The sequence below is a fragment of the Phlebotomus papatasi genome, chromosome 3 (assembly GCF_024763615.1).
Source record: "Phlebotomus papatasi isolate M1 chromosome 3, Ppap_2.1, whole genome shotgun sequence".
NCBI classification, from domain to species: domain Eukaryota; kingdom Metazoa; phylum Arthropoda; class Insecta; order Diptera; family Psychodidae; genus Phlebotomus; species Phlebotomus papatasi.
In genome coordinates this window covers 24,432,392-24,457,260 of record NC_077224.1, presented here as the reverse complement: position 1 = coordinate 24,457,260, position 24,869 = coordinate 24,432,392, and the positions used below count along the sequence as shown (strand labels likewise).

Here is a 24,869-nt window from a genome sequence, read left to right as displayed (position 1 = left end):
ACACAATCCCATTACCATATAGAGAACTTTTCTCTCCCCCTACTCTGTGGACGATAAGTCAACATAACATGGGCAAAAGATCGCGTACACTGTAGAAAATCAGTTACAAATGCCAAAGATGTTGAGTCCTAATGGGATTCTTACCTTGTCCAAATTCGAAAGTGAAATTTGGCAAAACGTTTTGGATAAAAACTAAGGGCTCAACATGGTTAGTTGATTTCTTGAATTATTTGTATTATTATATTACGGATAAATAATGATCTATCAGGTTTTGAAAAATTCCTAAAATTGTTTGTTGTTTAGAAATTCCTGACTTTCGGAAACTGGTCTAAATCTTTAGTCTGAAGACTGTTTTTTTTAAGAGAGTATTTAATGTGGGCATCACATCTTTCGACAGATCAAATCTTAAGAAGGGATGAAGATTTTATACTAGATGATATCCTTGCTAACAAGTTTATGCCCTAGATACACTTACGACTTAAGCCGAGAGACGACTTAGTGGAAAATGATGAAAATGTAGTTTGACCATTATTTCTAATATAATTACGCTAAGCCGTCTCTCGACTAATCCTCAGGGCTGTCAAGGCCCTTACAAACGAAACCCATTCGGCTGACTGCCTTAGTTACGATTTTACGAATTAAGTTGCACTGAGGGCTATATAAAATTTAAATTGAACTAAGAATGATTTAAATGCTCTAATTTCAATCGGTCTAGATTTTTGGGAAAATTTGAACTTGGGATTGGACACTAAGTACAAATGACCCATTGATTTTGTATAAACATTAACATTGATTGTTATTTAGGACTTCGAAGCATTCGGGAAGTCGACTGAGTCATCAGTCGGAAACCCGTGTAAACCTTAGTTATTTGAAACTGAAGCACTAAATAAACGATCGCATTTATATCCGTGATTCTTAATTAGAAGGTTTTAAAGAAGAATTTTCCAAACATTCCAGAACGTACTGAATAATACAATTTTCCATTTTTAAAGTATTCTGAATTTTTAAAGCAAGTAACTGTGCAAAATGCAGAACCTTATTACTTTTTAAGAAAAAACAAATATGGAATAAAGGAAAAGTCTTCAAGCATTAGGACTTCCTTGATAAAACCTTGCTTTATGAATATTAAGTATGCTTAATACCTGTCCTACTATTTACTTTAAAACCTGTCCTTAAATCTTGATATAAACTAAAAATGTATTGCTAAGGTCAGGTCAAGCTTTCGAATTAGAATTTTTTGAAGGGTTAAATAAACGCTGATTAGAAGAAAGGCTACGATAATGTGAAACACTACATTATTTCGGAATCTTACAGAAGCTTACAATTTTAGCTTACGGAAGCTTTCACAATTACAAGATTTAAAGCTAGCCCCTTTTATTTTTGAAAAGCGTTAATTTAACCATTTAATTCGTAAAAGACTTTCAAGTCAAATATCTAAATTCTCATTAATGTGATATTTGTTTAATAAATCAAAACTTTAATCAAAACAGATAGGGTCCACCCCTGTTACACTTTTTGATTGCGGGAGAAAAGAAATGTAACAAGATATAGAGAAAAGTGGGTGAGATTGTTAAGAATCTCACCTAATACAAGAAATTATAAAAGAAAAGAAAATTAAATAAAAGAAAAAAATTTAAAAAAAGAAAGGAAAACTGCTGTTAGGTTAATCCAGACCGGTAGTATCTTGATATACCTTTCAGAGAAGTTGTAGCATGGTAAAACTTCATTTCCATCATTTTCCATTAAGTCGTCTCTCGGCTTAAGTCGTAAGTGTGTCTAGGGCATAAGTCGCAGTATTTGTATCTTTATTTATTTACTTACGTAAATTGGAAGACATACTTTCAAATACGTATAACCTCGTCATTGATATAAGCTCCATAGGCAAGTTAGGTAGCTTTAAGACAGATCCTTATTAAACCGAAAAGCTTTAATAGCACAGTTTGAAGAACTCTTATAGTTAAATCCTTTTCAACGGTTGTAACATGTGATTCCTTTAGTTTTGATTAAGTAATTAAGTATTTTCAGGGGTAGTTCTTAGTATGCCAAAAGCGTCAATCAAGAATAAACCCAAATAGGATTGTTAAGGAATGACAACATACGATTATCACTTCCGTATGGGTAAATCATAACGGTTTATGTGTTTGTTTGAGGGAAGTCCTTGCTATTTTGAAACCCACCCTAGGTCATTTTCTAAATGGATAACACTAGCTGTAACTTTTTCAACAATGATTAGCCATAAAAGTTTCTCTGAGACGCTCGATCGGTGCGCAAAGTTCAGTTTTGTCGTCTGTTGAGCGCATTTTCATTGTTTCCCTTGTTGGGGGCAAATTCTCCAGTATGAAGGAAGTTTGGTCTTCCATGGAAAAACCATGTGTAAAACCACGAAATCATGTCTGAAAGAACTCACTCCTCTGCTCCCCGCAAACATCCCAAATACAATGGCCAGAGTCTTGGAATATTTATGTCTCCCCGTGGCAAATGCTATTGAATGCAACCAAGGAGTTATGGCATTGTGACCAAAGCGACAGAGAATGGATACAAGTAAAAAAAAGAGAAGAAAAAGCGACATCCTAAAAGAATTTCTAAAGAGAGTCACAAACAATGAAGGAACATTTTCTGCATAATTCGCCAGCAAAGTTAAGTGGATAGGATGAGGCAGCTGTGGGGAGTTAATAAAAGTAACATGTAAAAGAGCTATTTCGCGACTGTTTAATATCTACCCATTGTCTCTTTGTTCGTTGTTAGGATGGAGCACCGCAAATCACTATAGTAGGGCCTCCTGTTTGCATTTATTGCATCGCAAGTGGCAATTTATCTCTATGAGATCGTATATTGCTTTAGTGAACGAACCCACTACAGAAAACGACCAATAATGAATCTTCTCCTAGGACTCTTGTCCATGTTCCATTTGACTTTTTATCACTTTTTAGCCATTCCCTTTGGAATTCCCTCGAAACCATCATTCCGGAGAGTCGTCCAGAGAAAAAGGTCTCTGAGACTGAACAAACAGAGAAAAACACGGATGTTGAAATCCTCAATCTTCAGAAGTGTATAGGGGAGTGTGGGGCACTTTCAATAAGGTGCAATTTCAATTTCAGAAAAGTGATAATTTAAACCGTCACAGCTAGACAGTATCCAACCCATTTCAACTAAATTGTTCGTAGTGTCTTAAAAGCCGAGTAGACAAAGTACTGACTTTAAGGTGCAGAAGTTCTGGATTTGATTCTCACATCAAATCCTTGTCCAGTAAAATTAATTTAAAGTTACCATAATTTAATGCACGGATATACTTCCACTTCCCATACGGTAACAGGGAAACCTAACCTAGGGAAAAATATAATTGGTTAGAAATATTAAAATTTGATGGTTTCCAATATAAAAGAGAAAGAGAATGCAAAGTTTCACCATAAGATAGTCTTTACCAGCATCCTTAAGAGTTCAAAATTTACTGAAGGACTTTAAAAATTATGAATCATAAGATACTTCTCTTCATAGAGAAGTATCTTCTCTTCATAGTGCTAATAAGTCACGACACAAGTTCTTAAAGTGTTAACAGGTGTTCCTTCCGGTGCAAGCCAAAATCCCGAAAGCCAAAATCACGAACGCCCAAATCCCGAAGAGACGTAATCCCGAATGGTTCGAAATCCCGAATAGACAAAACATCGCATTGGTCCAAATTCCGAAAAGTTAAAAACCTGATTGGTTCAAGATTGCGAAAAGTCAAAATCCCGGAAAGCCAAAATCACGAATGGTCCAAGATCTCGGAAAGTAGAAATCCCGAAAAACTAAAATCACGAACGCCCAAATTCCGAAGAGACGTAATCCCGAATGATTCGAAATCCCAAATAGACAAAGTACCGCATTGGTCAAAATTCCGAAAAGCTAAAATAACGAACGCCCAAATTCCGAAGAGACGTAATCCCGAATGGTTCGTAATCCCGAATAGACAAAATACCTCATTGGTCAAAATTCCGAAAAGCCAAAGTTCCGAATGGTCCAATATCTCGAAAAGTCAAAATCCCGAAAAGCCAAAATCACGAATGCCCAAATTCTAAAGAAACGTAATCCCAAATGATTCGAAATACTAAATAGACAAAATACCGCATTGGTCAAAATTCCGAAAAGCTAAAATCCCGATTGGTCCAAGATCTCGAAAAGTCAAAATCCCAAAAAACCAAAATCACGAACGCCCAAATCCCGAAGAGACGTAATCCCGAATATGCAAAATACCGCATTGGTCAAAATTCCGAAGAGACGTAATCCCGAATGGTTCGTAATACTGAATAGACAAAATACCGCATTGGTCAAAATTCCGAAAAGCTAAAATCCCGATTGGTCCAAGATCTCGAAAAGTCAAAATCCCAAAAAACCAAAATCACGAACGCCCAAATCCCGAAGAGACGTAATCCCGAATATGCAAAATACCGCTTTGGTCAAAATTCCGAAGAGACGTAATCCCGAATGGTTCGTAATCCCGAATAGACAAAATACCGCATTGGTCAAAATTCCGAAAAGCCAAAATAACGAACGCCCAAATTCCAAAGAGACGTAATCCCGAATGATTCGGAATCCCAAATAGACAAAATACCGCATTGGTCAAAATTCCGAAAAGCCAAAATCCCGAATGAACCAAGATTTCGAAAAATCAAAATCCAGAAAAAGAAAAATTCCGAAAGCTAAATTTTGACGTTAGAAATTTAGACTTTCAGGATTTTGACCGATTTGGGAGTTTAGCTTTTCGAGATTTTTGTTTTTCGGAGTTTTGATTATTCGGGATTTCGACCCATTCTGGACATTGATTTAGGGATTTTCGCGTTCGAAATTTTGACTTTCGGAATTTTGACCGGGACCCTTTCTTTGGACGTTAATAAATTACCTCATTTTTAAGTAGAGTAATTTTCATGTATTCTATAATTTAATTAAAATTATCTTTCTCGGTATCGACTAGTATAATAAATTAATGTACTATTTTTAATATTTTTGTTAAGTTGAAATTTAGTTATTTAGTCACTTAATGAATTAAGCACTAGAGTACTTGCTCTGTGATGTAGGTGTCCTGACTTCAAATATTTTTATAACACCAGGGGTTCTTTCTGATTTAAGACAATAAGCCATTTGTAGAAATCTGAGACATTTGCCAGCATTATTAATTGCCAAAATTCTAACTCGAAATTCAAGCCTAAATTGCCCTACTCTTCCCTAATTAACTAAGAGTCTTCAGCACTTCTCTGTGGGACGCAAGTTGTCATGCATGTGAGACTCTGCTGGAAAAATAGATGCTTTCTTATCTACTTCAAATACTTCTGAAATACGCACACCACATTCCCAGCTCATAAACCGTATGATAAATGAGGGGAAAGAAGCCTGAGATAATATGTATAAATTTCAGTAGAGACTAACTTTTTTTTCGGGTGATATGTGCTCGGTTGAGGAGAAATTCGGTGCGACTTTATCTCGACAATTGTCGCTGAATGCATGCTATAAATCCAGAAATTATTGCTGAGAATGTACAATTTTCGTGCGAGAAACTCTCACTGTTTACGCTCTGGTAGTTTACAATCACTTTCAGACGAAATCAGCTATCGAGTAAACAAGTGCTTAATTTTGAAAGTCAAAAGGTCCCTTACAATTAAGATATTTGCGAAAGACTTAATCTTATGGTCCGAACTCTCGGTACAATTTGTATTCTGGGCTAGTTATTAAGTAATGATCTCTATCTCAGGCACGATATATGCGTTCAAATTCAATTAAGTATGAATCTGATAAGTCAGGCCAAGAAGCCAAATTGCTTAGTATAATTAATAATCTTAAATAAGTGCAATTAAAAGAATAAATTAGATTAAGGAGTGGAAGCTCAGTAAAAGTTTTCCTCTTAATGGATTTATAAGCACTAATTGTAATACTTTAGCATTATTATTTCAGTATTGTTATTATTATTATAAAGGTACTTAAATGCTTAGAATAAGTAATTTTGTGTATTATAGTCTTATTACTAAATATTAGGGGAAAGCGTGCTACCTTTGTACGACTCAAGCTTCGAACAACTCGTTTTTTCATAAGTTTTTAGTAGATTTGACCTATGGTTGTTTTCTGGAAATTTCAGGCGTTGGACTAGATACCTATTAAAATATAGTATTATAATTGGTAAAATTCTTTAAAAACATATTGAAAAAAATGAGGCGTGCGAAGCTTGAATCAGGGGCCCATCATCCCTAATAAAAGTGAAGATATTTTTCACTTTTCCTTGTAAAAATTTTGCAGATATTGCACCGCGACTTAAACAAATTTCCTCGTAGTTCTTGTATTATTTCGGCCAGCATTATGAAATATGTATTTTTAGACAGCTTTTAATGCACAATTTCGAAATATATCAGACTGATAAGTCAATTCTCTTTAGGAAGAGACTTGCCAATAGTCTTCAGTGTCTCTATGCGAAAACATATGGAAAAATGAAACGTCGAGAGGCCCCTGCTTGAATCATCCGAACTTAGCGCGACATGCAATTGACTCAGGGAAAACTCATCAACTTATCGCAGAGCTTTCGACTCGGTCTCCAAGCCTTCATCAGTGGTCAAGTCTTTCAATTGTTCTCTGAGATTCGTTCATTAACTGGGTAAGGAGGCTTGGAGACCGAGCCGAAAGCTCTGCGATAAGTTGATGAGTTTTCCCTGAGTGAATTGCATTTCCCGACGATTTCCGGAATCCCCATCTAGTTAACTATATTACGTCGGTTTGTGTTTTACAAGAAGTTAGCGCGCTTTCCCCTGTATGAATATTTTTTAACAACAATCTATATTAATTAGAATTGATAAACTTAATTAGTTAATTAATATAATTAATATAACTTAGTAAATTGATTAAACTTAATTCGTTAACTCATTCGATTGTGCAAAATAGGTTGAAACCGACGTTTTAGGTTTTGAAGTTTATTCTTGAAAGAATTTGTAAATATTACTGACCCTAAATATGTGCGTTTGGTATTAGATTTTAATAATTTAATTCGTATGACGTAAAAATTATCCCTTCCTTACGGCGTTATCACACTTGCACATTAAAATTTTAATGTGATTCACATTAATTGTCGCTTGTGAGCGTCCAAATATGTTATTTGTGTCTTTGAGTTACTTAATATTTGGGGTTTTTCTATTTATTGATAAATAAGTGGACTTGGCCTGCAAAAATAAGTTTAAATTTACCTAAAGCACAAATATTTTTCACATTAAAAAATTAAAGAGAAAATCGCATTAATTTTTCGCATTAATGCTATAAATCAATTTATGTCAAATTTTGCGGGCCAAGTCTACCTATTTATCAACAAATAATCAAATTTTGAATATAAAATGATTCAAACACACAAATTACACATTTGGACTCTCACCAGCGACAATTAATGTGAATCATATTAAAATTTTAATATGCAAGTGTGATAACACAGTTACGTTAGGTTTTTACAAAATATTGCTTTAGCGAGAACCTAAATTCGTAACCGAGATTTTTTCTTTTGCAGTTGATGTAAAATGCCAACGGGAGGCGCTGAAGCCGTGGAGGATCGTTCTATACGGTCCTCTAGGGTTGATCAATTTCTGCAATCATCACCTGGCAGCAGTTCAGGTACTCCCACTTTGCTGAGGAGTTCCTCAGGTGGTAGAAACCCATCCTCAGCTCCGGGATCTGCCAACTATGAAGCTCAATTGGCTTATCAGCATCACCTGGCAACAGGAATGCTCAGTCCAGCAGCTCAACATCATCACCACCGAGAATCCTCGGCTTTTGTACCCGTCCTGCCCTCTCGATCCCTCAGAGCTTCCATGTACCCCGGTCTATTGGATGGACCTGACCAATTGCCCAAAGATGGCAAAAGGGGCTCAGGGTATGAATTGATTGCCATGATGGCGGACAAGAGAAAAGAATTGGCACTGAGAGAGGCAGCAGCGGCCATGCTAATGCCAAGGGGCAATCCCGGACAGGGACCAGCTCCTCCACCAGGACTCTATCCACCTGCAGCAGCTTTCCTTGCTGGACCAAGTCCATCCCCAACGGCTGCTAATACTTTCACATTCCCACCCACCGCTAGTGGCCTCTTTCCGCCCGGAGTCCCTCCAGGTTTGCACTCTGGTCTGGATAGGCGACTCCTCCGAGCACCTGGTAGGGCATCTAGGCCCAAAAAGCAGTTCATCTGCAAATTCTGCAATCGCCAGTTTACCAAGTCTTACAATCTCCTGATTCACGAACGGACCCACACGGATGAGAGACCCTACTCCTGTGACATCTGCGGCAAGGCTTTCCGGAGACAGGATCATCTTAGAGATCATAGGTAAGTTCTTTTGTTTTATATCTGATTATGCGACATCAGCGTTTCTCATGCCCCAAATTGTCTCTAACGTTTTACAAAACATTCTTTTTGATCCAAATGAACAGGGTAACTTTAACCCCCAATACACCTAAAATGGGTAATATTTACACCGATTTCGGATCAAGACTGTAGGGTAAAACAAACATTTTCGGAACGTTATTTTAACTTTTTCGGATTTCTTTCACTCAGTGTGGTATAACTTCCTATCTTTTAACTTGAACTTCAGACATCATTTGCAAGTTTTTCGAGTTGGATCACTCAAAGAATCTCACCTACATTGAGATAATCTAGACTTATTGTTGGGTCTTGCTCACCTTATGTCCATCACTGTATGAGTGCTTCATCTCTGAGTACTCACCTCTCACCAAACAGAGTCAAGTCAATTTTGCGCTGTAGACTCCGTGGAATCTCCTCCATCGTGAGGCCTCTATCCGGGTCGTTGTGATCTTCACAACTCGTGTCTCATTGAAAGAAATGCTGTTTCATCTTCATAAATGGGATCGTAGCATCGATCCCAGGGAGTGTTTAGTGGCGAGGAGAAGATGTGTATGGAGGAAAGAGCGACAATCAAAGAGTTGTTTTGGTGTCAAAATAAAGACTTTTTAATTAACAGACTTGGTATGGCAGCGGGCGGCATTTTTACTGGTGTTTGTGAATTTGCGTAAAAAGCATTTTATTTTATGCGTTTTTCGCAATTTTTTATTTTGCTCGGAATTCGTAGAGAAAGCTATGTATATAATCAATCAATTTTGAGTAGTATATTTAAGTTAATTTCTTTTTGTTCCGATTCGTTTGTGAAGTTCTGAAGTTTGATCGAAATGGACATGACACTTTTCTCCCTCTATTGAGCTGTTATGACAACTAGAGGTTAAACAGTTAGAGATATCGATTCTTGCTCTTTAAGGGACCCTCACTTAAGTCATCTTTGTGAAAAAGAATTGCATTTACAACTAAAGTCGCAAGTTTCCAGCATTCGGCAAAGCTTCGTCTCTTTCCCACCCTCTATATTATTGCTATTGAACCATGCATTCGCGGACTTTTTCAGGTCTTTCTTGAGTCTTTTATAGTGCCGCCAAGAAATGATCTCAACGGATTCGGTGCGCTTTTCAAAAGCAAAACCCTCTCTCCCTTTGATAAAAGGTAACAACAGAAATTTTGCACCTGGCGCACATTCTGTTTGATCAAGAAGTTTGAGCCCAGGAGAAAGATTGCTGAGAGTTGATTGAACTGCATCAGCAAACAACAAAAAGTCCATGTAGTGAAAGAAACAAATAGAGATGCTCAAATGGAAACTTAGAATGAGCATTTTAAGACACAATTAAATGATTCAGTTAGAATATTCACGTGATTAATGAGCATTTTCCATCTCCATGACTCTTATTCCATTTGATTTGATATTTGTTGTCTTGGAGGATGATTGTGTAGTGCAGTGTGAGCTTGGAAGGTGTGTCGATCTCTATATAATTTCCAACATAAATTATAGAGCTTGGGGAGTATACGGACAAGGCTAAAATAATTACAATTTTTCCATCAGCCTCCAAGAATACTCACACTCACACATGGATACAAAATCTTCAGTTTAGAGCTTTTTGTGTGCTTTAATATCATTCGACGAGTGAGAAATTTTCTATATACATATTTTTTTGAGAGCATAAACCTATTTGAGTCTTACAACGGCGCGTTCATCATTACTTAGGCCCCGATTGTCGATCAATCTTGTGATCTGTAGGAAGACTTTTCTCCCTCATAATCTTCCACTTTTTCCTCTGTTCAATCTCATTTGGATGAAAAGAAAAATATAGATCTCCCAGATAGATTAGGCAGCATTCTCTCGATGACCATTACTTAACATTATTCCACCACCATTTGCCTTAATAACCTATCACAGCCGATACACTCAGACCAATTTATGTTGAGTGGTTAGAAACAATTTAGAGAATTCACACGAGGTTTTAAACCTTATCAAACGAGGAGTAAAATGGTTTTGTTACAGTACATTGAAGGAGAGGCAGCCAAAGTCCCGAAAGGACCAAAATCCCGAAAGTCAAAATCCCGAAAGCGAAAATCCTGAACGTTCAAAATCCTGAAAGGGATCAAATTATATGGAGGAAAATGTGTAGAATAATTTCCCAAGACACAGAAAATTTCCCTTTTCTTCCAGCAAGCACGGGTGCAATCGTGGAAGTAGGTATGATACTTTTAAGAATTCAGTATTTTGGCTTTCGAAATTTTGGCGAGTTCGGGATTTCGGATTTCGGGATTTTGACGTTCGGGATTTTGACTCTCGAGATTTTGGCTTTCGGAATTTTGACCGGGACCCGATTGAAGGCATTGGTAGCAGGGTCTTTCAAGTGACCTTTGAAAGGTTCATTGCTAGAATTGGTTAGAATTTTGGGTCTTAGCCTTAATATTTGTAGAAGCCCTTAAGTTCTTAAGTTCTCTTTAATCAAGAGAAATACAAGCAAGACTTTAGAAATATTTAGTTGCTTAATAATGCCTTATAAGAACTTCGGATCTAAGAGCTTCTACACAATTGGGAGCAATTTTCGTCAAATATTGCAATTTTTACAAAATTTTGACGTTAACACTTACAACAGAACAGACGATTTCTTTCAAATGATTGATTAAATTTTTTAAAAACCACCAAAATTTCTAATTATTTAGTATTTCTGGACCTTCAGGGAATAGGCTAAACCTTCACTTTGCAATCCATATTATTAAAATATGGAATGCTTCTTGCGAAGTGAGGGAGCCCTACAACAAAAAAACACGTAAGATAAAAACGGTTATAAAATTTGGAACAGGTACAATGGGTACAATCCTTCATTGTTGGAAGAAGCCGACGTTAATTACAATCAATAATGGGGAAATCTGGAAGTCATCGGGAAGAGACAATCACTCAGGGAAACACATCAACTATCTCCAGAGCTTTCGGCTCGGTCTCTAAGCCTTCATCAGTGGTCAAGTCTAACAAAGAGGCTAACAAAGAGAAATTCCCAGCAAGACCTAAGACGAAGAAGAAGATCCGAAAATTGTTTCTCATGCCCTGTTGTAATCCTGACCAAAACCCTCTCAAAACTTCTGAGACTCGTTCAGGGTTTTGGTCAGGATTACAACAGGGTATGAGAGGGAACGGAGGCAGTATTCTTACACTGTCTTTTTTACTCTTTTGTAATATTTGGCACAATTTTTGTGTTTTCTTCTTCGTCTTGTGTCTTGCTGGGAATTTCTTTTTGAATATACGTTAATATTCTCCAATAAAGATAGTAAATTTTAGAGATTCTAATTTCTTAAAATATTTAATAAATCTTTGATTTATTTCAATTCTACCCCCCTCCCCTTATATTTTTAAATTAAATATTTTGTATCGAAATTCAAAATGTCCTATTATTCTCTACAAAAGATTAATTTCGCCCTATGTACTACAAGATCACATAATAATTTTCAATATTTAAATGTTTAACCCTTTAAGGACGATCGGAACACAGATGTCCCATAAAGACATTTTTTTCCTGACTACCTAAATTTAGTTTTTCCTTATGTTTGTTCGTAATTGTAAAGTAGAAGGTTGAGGGAATCTAGAATATTTTTTGCAAGTCTCTAGCTATTTGCTATATAGTAATTTTTTAAGCTCAAAAATGACGAATTTTTAAATTCTCATAATGATAACTAATTTTAATTATTTTTTATAATTTTAATTTTTTTTAAGCCAAACCGTTTTAGAAAAAGAAATTACAATACTCAACTATAATATTTTTTATTAGAGTGATAATTATCATTCATTGGTATTGTCAGAAAAATTACTTAAATTTTTAGGCTATTTTTGTCCCTCCGCTAGATGAAAAAAATACACCGAATTAGACTCTGATTTTCTAAGGTTAGATATAAGACTTTTTATTGATTTTGTCTATCGGTTTCATTTTTATTTCGTATTTTCGGTCTGCAAAAACTGTCTCGTCGTTAAAGGTTTAAGGTGTTCCAAAAACCTCTTGAGCTTAGCCTTGTAATATCTTAATATCATTTCTTAATTTTTTCTCAACTTCGAAAACCAGAGGTGACATGATAACTTATTATCGATAGTATCGACTATCGATTTAGAAACATGTAAGGGATAGCTTCTCTTCTTATAACAAATGTAGATTTATCAATTTTTTTTAAGATTTAACAATTTAACATTGTTTTAAGAATGCCTCAATATATGGCCCAACAATGCGTAAAAAGTCAACATCCACTTCATCTAACAGATGTAGACTTATCGATACTTTGGACAAAGGGAACACGGATTTTGACCTGGACTTATTCTCCTTTATTACTACACAAACGACGTTTCGGAACTTTATTCTAATTTAACTTTAGTTCCGAAACGTCATTTGTGTTGTAATAAAGGAGGATAAGTCCAGGTCAAAATCCAAGTTCCCTTTGTCCAAAGTTCAACTCTTGACCAATTCTTAAGCAGCGGCTTATCGATAATATCGATTCGATAGTGTCGAAAAGTCATCATTCCACCCCAGATCTGGAACAATATAGCCTTTAAAAGGAATTGGAGTTTTTATTCAATGAACCATCAGCGTCAAATTTAATATTCCGAATAACACGAAATTTCGAAAAAATATTTATAATTCGGACTGATCCGACTAATCTCCTTAAACTTAAAAAAAACAATTAAATTATCTTTAAAGTACTCTAGAATCGCATAATTACTATCTATACTACTAGCCTCATTTCCTTACCTATCTATCCACACGTTTCTCTGAGTGTCAAACCTCTTTATGGCCCAAAACTCTAGAATAACAATGCAAGAGGTAGAGAATGATGTGTTTTTTTCCTCAGTAAACCGCAAATGGTCGCTCTAAGATCACTCTCTTTTTCATTCTTAGGACGGGTCCATTGGTATGTGTTCTCGAATATAGTTTTTCAGCGATCATTTTGGTTATTTTGCATAAATGCAATAAAATCGTGCAGCGGTGTCTGGTCGCATGGAGACTGTTGAATTTCATTCAACAAGCTGTAAACATTGCAAACAGCGAGATCGCCCGAGAAGTTTACAAGAAACGCGAAAAACTGCCCCAAAGATCCATTGAAAATGCAAAATAGTTGCAATCGACGTGCTTTTATTGGAAACACGGTTTGTGTTTTGCGCTCAGCGGGTTTTACGCTATATACCTCAGCGATGTGTGTTTTATTTTGTTGAAAAGAAAAAAAAAGACTCCGGCATCCACAATTGCTTCTTCGCCTTTCTTTTGCTCCGGAGGACCGCGAGGTACAAAAAAAAATTAATAAAAAAAGAGAATATCGATCGAAGTACAAATAGAAGATCAACTTGGGCCACACCACAGAACAGGATTTCACTTACTCTCGAGGCACCATTGACTTGCATTATCACCTGAATTGATCTTAAGTTGTTCTCCGAAAATTGCTCAAGACAGACCCAATATTTCAGGCCCACCATTTCCGACTCCTGCCGCATAAATTGTCCAGAAAAAAACAGAAGATACAATAAATTGTCCGGATGGTATATCTTAATTGACACGTTCTTATTCCAACAATTTAGAATGACACCATCGCTTGATTGGAAAGTTATTTAAACCATTAAGAGAGAAAAAAGAAACGTAACCTCTTTTTCTATCTCTCGTTTTAGTATTTTGGGCAAAATTTATTGGGAAAATTTCCGTTCTCGCTAGAAAGACCGTTGAGAGGCTGAAAAAGGCATTAGGAACACAATATAAACGTACAAACATAAAATCTGAGAGAAAAGTCAACAACCCAGCTGACCAATAAATTTATTGTAAGTTGATCAAAAAGTGATTCAGGCAATTTACTATTCGTCATCACTTTCCGTGAGAAGATAGGAAATTTTATAAGAATTTTACTCGACAGCTTAATTTTAATAAAACTAAAGCAGATTAGTAGAACGACCAGTAAATATCAATTAAAGAATGATATAGAATATTGTTGCATTCTCTGTGATATGAAAATGTAGTGGAACATTCTGATAAAAAGATATTTGAAGAATTAGGCAATTAATATTGGAACAAGAATATTATGAACATTAATGCATTATTTTTCCTCAAAATAAAGTGAAAATAAATAAGGTGCACTCGAAAAATTCTAGGTTCCATTCAGTAATAACCTTTCGAAGAGACAAAGCCACTCCAAAGCCAAGCCAAACCTATTCGAAAATCTACCGGAAGCCTAAAGTACAAGTTCACATACTCGCCGCTTTAGCGCTGATTATTGTGCCATTTCTAATTTCGATAAGAATTTCGATTTCGATTTTCGAGTGAATTTTTGTGCAGTTTTGTGGAATTTGAGGATGGCAAAACGTTTAAATTGCAATTTTATAAGGATAAATGTCCTTTTCGTGATTTTGCTCACTTTTCTGTCACTCGGCAGTTTAAACTTACGAACTTCCAACGGGTTTTAAGTAAGTTCTCTCTGATATACCTTCGAATCGGTAAAGGAAAAACCTCAACCGGAGAGAGCTCTCAAATCGGGAAGGTTATTACTGAACGAGAGGATTTTAACGACCACGCGGACAAAACGAGAAGTAGAAATCCCTTTTCTTTAGCTTTCGAGACGAATCCTCTTATTTTTTGAAATCCAGCTGTGAATAAAGCAATTCTGAATATACTGTCTTACAAATTTGGAGTCGAGTACAACTATTAGTAAATTTTATTAAATTTAATCAACCATTTTTTATTCTGGCACTATACTCATGCTAAATTTAAAAGATCTTAGTTATAAAGATTTCAAAATTTTTATAACACGATGCAGTGTTGTTTTTTTAATTAATTTTTTAGCATATTTTCATGCAGAATTTGTAAAATGTCACTCACAAAATATAATATTTATCAAAATTGTATAAATAATAGGGTAAGATTCAAAATTCTGAATAACGCGAAATTTTGAATAAACTAATTTAGAAAATCGGTCTTCGATTATCTAAGTCCAAATTTTATAATTATGCAATTCCAGAGTTCCCTTTTTATTAATGAATTGATTTTTAGCAAAATTTTAAGAGTATAGGTGGGGTAATGTGGAATCATGACTATTTGGAAATTTTGAAATTTTCTCACTGTTTCAGATGGTCAAAGAGAAAAGGAAAACCATGAAGAAGTACAAGACTTTACATTCGAGAATACTTTCTAGTTGTTTTCTTTTTTCCTTTTGCCGTCTAAAACTGTTAGGAAATCTAACTGTTCCGAAATAGACATGATTCCAAATTACTCCGCTTTACCCTAGTTGTCAAACTCCAAATTGGTTTGTTCAAAATCCCACCTTATCAAGAATTTTAAATTTTACTCTACATAGTGATGGTATAAATGAAAAAAGAGATGTAACCATTAATCCTGAAATTTGTATGCAAAATATTTCTTTTTTTTTTGCGAGAAATCTCAATCTTTTGCATCTGGATTAAATAGATATCTTAAAATATGCAGACCTATGTAATGTTCCCTGTTAATTCATAAAAATAAAGAAGAACATTTTCTATTATTTTAATACAATCCTTTCTAGAGAAAAGCATATTTTTATATAGACGTATTATATAGACATTCTTATTGTGGATATAAATTTTCTATTGAAATCTTGAAATTCTCAGATATTTTTAAATATAAATGAAGAAAAGGTTTCAGAAATATTTTAAAATAAACAAGAATTTGACATTTTGATATCCCGAAATATGTATTTTATAATATCAAAACTTTCGAATAATTTTTGTTTGGTTTTATAATTTAAGAATTCTAATTATTTTCATTTTTATTCTTAATATTTTATCGTCAGTATACTAAATAAAAAAAAGAATCTTGATCTTACATATTCTCCGTCTTGGTCTCAGAATTAAAACCATTGTCGAATATTTTAATTGAAATTCTTTATTTAAAATATGAATTGATTATAAATTCAATTTTGTTTAAATTATTTGACTTATGCACTTATAATTTGAATCCTTGATTTAATCCCTTTTAAATATTTTCAATTCACACTTGGCACCTTCCGAAAAAAGTTTTAAAAAAAATTATTTCAATATATAATACCTTACAACAATTTTTTTATCCTCTTTTAATAAATCCAGATGGTACAATTTCTCAAATCAATCAATTATTACAACAATAATATTACTAAATTAACGTATTATAAATGACAGCTAATTATATTACCTTTGTTTGAATGGTGAAAGCAGATTAATTAATCACCTTTTTTTTAAATAAATTGAAAAACATTTGTGTAAGAGTTTCCAAAAATTAAAAGTATTAAAGAATTAGAGAATATATACTACTGAAATACAAATTTAATCTGATATGATGGACACTAAAAATGATTTTCGATCGACTGATACGAATAATTTGATTATATAATAAAATATTAGCAAAATATAATAAATTCATAAAATTAGTTTTCAAAGTAACTAATAGGCAATAAAACGATCACCACTGGTCAGCTGGGTGTGAGTGCTAAATCAACCTTAAGAATGGAATACAGACCGGTTCTCAGGTCCACGTTCGCGATGGAAGATACAAGCCCAAAGAGTTGGCGCGCAAAAGAACAAGAATCGGTCAACTATCGCGGTATTTGAATAAATTTCAATTAAACTGCAACATAATGGCTATTCCTCGAAGGCCTAAAACGCTCATTTCCCGCAAGGAATGTTCTTATAGCGACTCTGCAATTACCAATAATTTCACTTTAATTGCACCTTTTGCATTTTATTTATTGTAAACCATGTAAACCAAACCCAATCTCACCAAAGATTTCATCTTAAGCACTTTTGTTGGATCTTCTTTGATTCCGCCAAGACAACCAGCAGATTAACAAAAGATACACCACTATATCCAATAAAATTCTTCAGCCAAAAAAGAGATGAGGATTGAAGAGTGCTGAAGAATGCAAAACCTCTAACGAAATTAACCAAGTGAAAAAAAATCTTTTGGCATTCTTCAGCTAATTCCTCAGTGAAAATAAAAATCAGATAAATTCCTCACACATAGGAATAAAAATTATGATGGACGTTACGTCACGTAGCTGTCGGTACCCTTTGAGAGCGAAGCAAGGGGAAGATATTAGCTAATAAATGGTGTACGTTCTTTGTATAGCACTTCTTAGAATTCTTGAGAAAAGCACTCTTGAAGATTAGCATCGTATATCTCTCATATGTCAGATTTTCCCTGATTAAAATAATCCCTAGGAATTTGATTTAAACATTTTGTAGGACTTAATAGGGGAGATAGAGAATAATAAAATATTAAGAAGTTTAAAAATGTTAAGTATTTATTGCTAGAGATTTTAAATTTTTGGTATTTATCTGTTTTTATTGCATTTCAGTCACTTATGGTTGTAAGAAATGTCGTATATATCTCATTATCTTATTAAACTAATCATTTGTAGTAATTAATTAAACATAATTTATTCAAAATTTAATCTGTTGAGAATGCCTCAACATGGAATATGAATTTTCAATATTTAGCTTTATATTTTTACTTGTTAATATCGAACTTGATAACTTTGACGTCTAATATAAATTTATAAATTTATTGAACTTGCTATCTTAAGCATTAGATAGTGCAGAAGCTACTAATTTTGAATATAATCGCCAATATTCAAATGTAGCAGGAATTTGAATTATTTGAATTCAGCGAGCGTGAGGGCTCAAATAGACTGACACTGATCCTCAAAAATATTTATGCTATAAAATTTGGAAATAAACATTTAAGAAAAGAACCTCTAATCGATTGTCCCCAAGCCCTCAATGTATGACAATTTGGTATAAATATTTACTGCCAAAATTTTTGAAGGACCAGACTGCGTCTTTTTGTGCTCTTAGAGCCCTTAGGTTTATGGAGACTCAGGCTCATCTTCTAGAATACTTAGCCTATTGGCAGTTAACTCTCTAACGGGTAAGACCGTCTCCAGGCGGTCTTCACAAAAATCACATATATAGCGACAATAAAGGTTTTATTTATTTAAAAGTGCTATAGTGTCCTCGGTAATAGTCTTATAAACATCTCTTGATAGTTTGATTGAACTCATTTTGACTCTTCGTTTGGTTGCTATTCCCAGTTTTGTGTGACAGGTCAGAGAAAAAAAAACAAAAAATATTTGTGCAAAAAAACTGATATCCAATTTCCATAAAAATACCGATTTAAAGTTATCTGACTAAAATAAATTTATTTTTTACTGAAAGATATGTCAATCTACTTTGTATATTTTATTTAAAAAATTTGAAAAAACTAAAAATTTGAATTTTAGAAGCAAAAAGATTTTCAAAAAATTTTTATGTTTTCTCACCTAGCGCCTAAACTAAAAAAGAAAATGAAGAATGGATGATTTTTTCGACTTTATTGGATCATAATTATCCTAGAAAACATTGTTTTAGAACTTTTTTTTTCGCATATTAAAGAAAACACCGTAAGAGGGTTAAGGGGCGTGGCTTTTTTTTTAAAATGTGAAATTTGACGAATCTAGATATTTCAATTGTTCATTGGCAAAATCTTGATTACAAATTACCAGTCGATTAATTTTTAAAAAACTCATTAAACTGTTTGCAAATTCAGCAGAAGACGTCAATGTTTTAAAATTATCATAATTTACAAACCAGTAGTGCCATTATTTATTTATTATTTTACTAAATATTTTCTTACGTAATTTATGTAAATTACACGTAACTAAATATATTTAAATACAGCCTTGATGTACTATAATGTCACTACCGAAAACTTTCGTGCATCAAATTTTAGGATTATTTTCCAAAGTCTCAAAACCAAATTAATATTCTTCTGAGAATCCAATAAGCAAAAATATATGATTCTCAGACACGCAGAGTTCTTTTTTCCTAATTTACCATTTAGAAGTTCTAGGAAGAAAATTCAATTTAGCGCTTTAACGTGAGAAAAGCAGAAAAAAAACGCGATTTGTACACAATATTTTTTTTTTATTTGACTTGCCTCTTTGGCCAATTCTCGGCGCTTTAGCAGATCTTTAATCACAAACGGCAGATTCTTGGGAATTCAGTGCAGTAAAAAAAATATAAATATGAAAAATTTAATGTTGCATTTAATGACTTTTGACTACTGGGACGCAAAAACCGAGTTTAGCATCCAGACTGTCGTTTTGGCTTCACTTTTAATTAAGCAAAACTATAAAATTTCTCATGCAGCAACACCATAAACACAGTGTGACACCTCTTGGAGTCTCTGCAAGTGATTTTACCAGTCTTTTTTTTGTTGCTGTTTGAAAATGCTTCAGTCGCATAAGATAGTTGGCTTGATCAGCAATTGTTCTATCTGCTGAGCTCTCACACAGCAGATGGAACCAATTCTCATTCATGCGATGTGATGCAAATGGGAATTGTTGAAGAGATGGGCTCTTTTTGGGCTTAGGCTGTTGGAGATGATGCATGTGCGAGGACAAAACTCTATGCTGGCGGCGATTGCCACAATGAATCTCTAATTACCAACTAGCCCCGAGTGATTCTCCATAAATCAAAAATGCAGGTGATGCAGAAAATTATTCTGCACGCGGATGCAGTGTCTTGGTTGTTGGGCTCTTTTTCTACCTCTTCGTCTTCTATCTTGTTTCCAATGAAGATGCCAACCTTGTAACCAGGGAGAATGGAAGAAGAAAATCTTGAAGAACTTGCACAAAATCTTACCAAAGACGCCTCTTGCCAATGTTCAAAGTAATAAGGATGCAAGAAAAAGGAAAGCCCTTGAGAGATATACCCAAGAAACATGTTTTGTCCATGTACAATGAGTCGTCTGTTGTGAAAATATTACGGAACTGTAGCTGTACTTGAAGTAGTTTATGAGACTCTCATCTAAATACAGTGATTCTTATTTGTAACAGTTGAACACTATGCATCAATATTTTATTACCAAACTAAACACTTTAAAAAGTAAGAAAAAGGTAAATTTACCGTTATTTTTCATTTCCTGGGGAGAACCAATTGCTATCAATTGCTAACCGATTTCAATTCAGCTGAATTCTGCTTACCTTAAGACACTCGCAAAGCAATTCCATTTCCATATAGGGGAAACTGGGTCACCACCAAACACGGGGTAGCACCAAACACTAATTTTTATTTCTAAAGTACTTGGACTATCTCGAGCATTTCTTAAGTGGACAAGCATCCCTATAATACCTATAAATGTCTATAAGTCTTATAGTCTATTAAGTTTGGTTCTGCCCCGTGTTTGGTGGTGCCCCAGTTTCCCCTATATTATTGGTTAGCACTTTTTGTTCAAGAACTGCTCACCGATCAGTATATTTTTGCTGATCGATTTAGCAAAAAATATGCTGAAAGCGCTATTTTTTTCATTTAATTATGCTCGCTGGATTGTTAATTCATTTTCAACTGTTTTTCCATTGTTAGACTTAAGTAATGTATTATACGGGCTTCAGACCTAAGGCTTATCCATATATAGCTAAACATCTTTAATTCTTATCAGTAAAGAATTTTTGTAAAATTTGGACTGCAGATTGGAAGGGCAAACCAATAACATTAATTGCTATCTAGGATTTTGAGACCTTAGGGAACTGGGCTAAATTTATATCCTGTAGGCCGCTTTATGAATCTTTGTCCTTTCCTACTTGAAAAAAGCATTCGGAATCTATCCTGAAACGTTCTCAGACATTCCTCAGAAATTAAAGATTCAAAAATCATTTAGCGCTATTCTGCTGAAGTTTAGAGTTAAGTGTAAAATTTTAGGTACAGGTAGTGGAGTTCTGTAACAGTATGACAATGTCATATGGCAATTTTAATTTTTTTTGTGTACTGAAGTCGAAAGAAATGATCGGAAATCTGATTGATATTAGTTACTAAAAGCTTCATAAAGCTCTTTGGAATGGCCATTCGATACTCACAGAGCTTTAACCCTTTAAGGATAAGGGGGTCAAAAATCCGGGGTAAGAAAAAATCACTTTTTCTTACTTTTAAAGCAATACACAACTTTAGATGACCGCAGGAAAAATTTCATTTTTGAGTCACCGATGACTCAATCGTCCTTACCACTAAACCTACCAAGACCTACCACGAGACCTATCAAGACCTACTGTTGTTCTGCCCCTGAATTTACTACGAAGATTTGTCATATAACATTGTTAAACTGCAATAAAATTCCTCTTAAGGTAATTTATGTATAATTTGATCTCCAGTTTTTATGCAGTCCCGTATTAATTCACTAGTTTGAACACTTACGGGCACTCAATGGTTCAAGTGGTAGAGCACCCGCTCTATGATGCAAGTGTCTCGGATTCGAGTCCTCTTTAGGTCACCAGGAATTTTTCTGGCGTTAAAGGTGTTCGGAATGAATCCAGTGAGCTTTACTGCATTTGATTCCACGGGCATGGGACTGACAACCTCATCCTGTACAAGAAAAAATAATAATGCATGTCTAGAAATCCCCTTGCGGGGAGGCCTTGTTCCTTCATAGAATATTGTGCCAGAATTATTATTATTTTTTCTCATCATTAGAAAAGAAAATATTTGTTAATTTTTTTCTTTGAATGAACCATTTAATTTTGAAACAGGGTTGACGAATTTTTTACATTTTACATCATTTTTTACATAGTAAAAAAAGCTTTTTACATGTAAAGTTAAAATGTAAAAAAATGTAAAATTGATTGCTACCCTTCTAATATCAAGTTCAAATTTTCTATTTTTAATCAATCAAAGATTTCGCTGCAATCAGTAAAATTTTTTGTGGCTGTTTGCTGTAAAGCTTGTCGTCTAAAATGCATGATGAAATTTACTGGCAATCTCAATTCAAATTTTGTACTACCTTGTTGAATTAATTCTTGTTAACACTGATTCTGTAGTAATGAATGTTTCTGTGACAATATTCTAAAAACCATCGTTATTAAAGTGAGACTAACGTATTAACCAAAAATTCACACAGAAATTATGATATTATATCGATCTTTAATAAAATCTGCATAGAATCCGAGTAAAAACAATCTAAATTGCTAAACGTTTCGTTCGAAAGCCGTGAGGATTTTATATTCAATTTTAACCGTTGTGTACTGAAACTGTGTGGTCATTATTTGCAATTTTAACTTTTTCGTGGTAAAGCTATGAGTGTATTAGATACACGTAAAATCATTTTAAGCTTAAGTTGTGCCGGATTTGAATATAATACCAAACGTTTTATAAGAAATTATTAAAAAAGTTTTTTTTTTTAATTTTAAAAATTGATCGATCAAGTCATACTATTTCCAAATTTGCAGAAATTTGTATATTTACAGTGGGTGTCAAAAGTTTGTTGCCTAATTTATGTTCGGGAAACCAGGTGCAAAAAATGATAGAAAAAATTACTTTTTAAAATTTTTCTTTTTGCAAATTAGTTAGCCTGTTATCCGTAGATCTTATTTATATATTTCGAAAAAATTATTGCATTTTATTTCATATAAAAAATTATTGTTTTACAAAAGTTGTTCATTTTTGAAAAATCAAAAGTTTGTTGCCTCATTTGAAAAGTTAATCAAAAGGGTCAAAAACATGCAACTAACTTAAAATAAACCGACCATATTTTGAGTTTATGTCATTTGAGAGGCCAATGGTGTGTTTGGACATTTCTAAAGTTGTATATGATAAATACATGTGTTTAAAAGTGATAATAAATAACAAGAAATAATCTGTTTTTTGATAATTCATAAATTAGGTTAAAATGGCATGTTAGACGGAGTTAAAAGGTGGGAAATCATCCAGAGATACTGCCGGAATGAATCTGCGTCATTAATTGCCAAATTTTATAGAAAATTACGAAAGGTTAGACATAAAATATTCAAATATTATATTAATGAGGTACGAGTACATCTGAAAAACATTACTGGCAGACCTAGGGTATCGACTCAGAGGGGTGATAACAGCATTGTAAGTATATCTGATAGTGACCCAATGATGTCTGCTTCATAAATTAAAAGATAGTTGGTTACTGAAGGAACACAGGTCCCTACAGTTACAAAAACGAGCTCATATTGAAAGAAAATGGTAAGAATGTTTGGGTGGCTCTCAATATTCCATTGGTAAGCAAGACCAATCTGAATAAAAAGTTGTAAATTTACTTGAGACATGTTAAACAAGTAAAACTACAATATTTTATCCAGATTAAACTAGCTAACCAATGGAATATTGAGAGCCACCCAAACATTCTTAACATTTTCTTTCAAAATGTGCTGGTTTTTGTAACTGTAGGGACCTGTGTTCCTCCAGTAACCAACTATCTTTTAATTTATGAAGCAGACATCATTGGGTCACTATCATAGATACTTACAATGCTGTTATCACCCCTCTGAGTCGATACCCTAGGTCTTCCAGTAACGTTTTTTAGATGTACTCGTACCTCATTAATATAATATTTGAATATTTTATGTCTAACCTTTCGTAATTTTCTATTAAATTTGGCAATTAACGACGCAGATTCATTCCGGCAGTATCTCTGGATGATTTCCCAATTTTTAACTTTTTGTAATTTGCCATTTTTAACCTAAATTATAAATTATCAAAAAACAGATTATTTCTTGTTTTCTATAATCACTTTTATATACATAATTTACCATTGACAGCTTTAAAAATGTACAAACCCACCATTTGCCTCTCAAATGGCATAAACCCAAAATGTAACCGGTTTACATTAAGTTGGTTGCATTTTTTGATCATCTCAAATTAGTTTTTTAAATGAAGCAACAAACTTTTGATTTTTCAAAAACGACCAACTTTTGGAAAACAATTACTTTTGATATGAAATAAAATTAATTATTCTTTTTGAAAAATATAAATAATATCTACGGATTATAGGGAACTCATCTGCAAAAAGCAAAATTTGTAAAAGTAATTTTTTCTATAATTTTTTTCACTTGATTTCTCAGACATGCATTAGGCAACAAACTATTGACACCCACTGTATGTCTCATTGTTTTACATATTTACAAACAATATTAATTTTGGTTCTGTTATACAATAAAGATAAAAAAATCATCATGTTGAAGATTTAATACAGAAAATATTCTGAAATACCTATCTCTGGAAGAAGAACGATTAATTAGAAAATAGTGACGTTATTTTACCACAGAGAGTATGTTTTATGTGTACAAAATCGTTGACTTACTTCACATCAATAGGTATTCATAACAAAAATTTTGTTTATGGGTTTCCCAAGAATGTTTTCTTGATATTCCTCGTAAGCAATATCAATATTGATATTGCTTACAGGAAATGTTTCAAAGATTCAAGAATGCTCAATTTTCCTTTTTTACATATTACATATTTTTTACATGTAAAATGTAAAAAAATATTTTTTAATATGTAAAGGCACAACCCTGTTTTTAAATAATGAGCACTTACAAATATGACACGCATTATTGTTTTGTCTTATACGCAATAAGATTGTCAGTCCCATGTCTCATGGAATCAAATACAATGAAGCTCACTGGATGCAATCCGAACACCTTCAACGCTAGAAAAATTCCTGGTGACCTAAAGGGTATTCGAACCCGAAACACTTGCATTATAGAACAAGTGCTC

At 33.8% G+C, this 24,869-nt stretch overlaps 1 protein-coding gene across 1 annotated transcript in view; it reads left to right on the top strand.

The window, feature by feature from the left end:
* LOC129808307 (protein bowel) overlaps positions 1–24,869 on the top strand; it is a 44,229-nt gene that overhangs the window by 5,353 nt on the left and 14,007 nt on the right. Inside the window, exon 2 of the mRNA XM_055858146.1 lies at positions 7,508–8,314. Within this exon, the coding sequence (XP_055714121.1) occupies positions 7,518–8,314 (797 nt within the window). The 5' untranslated portion in view covers positions 7,508–7,517. The remainder of the gene's footprint in view (positions 1–7,507; positions 8,315–24,869) is intronic.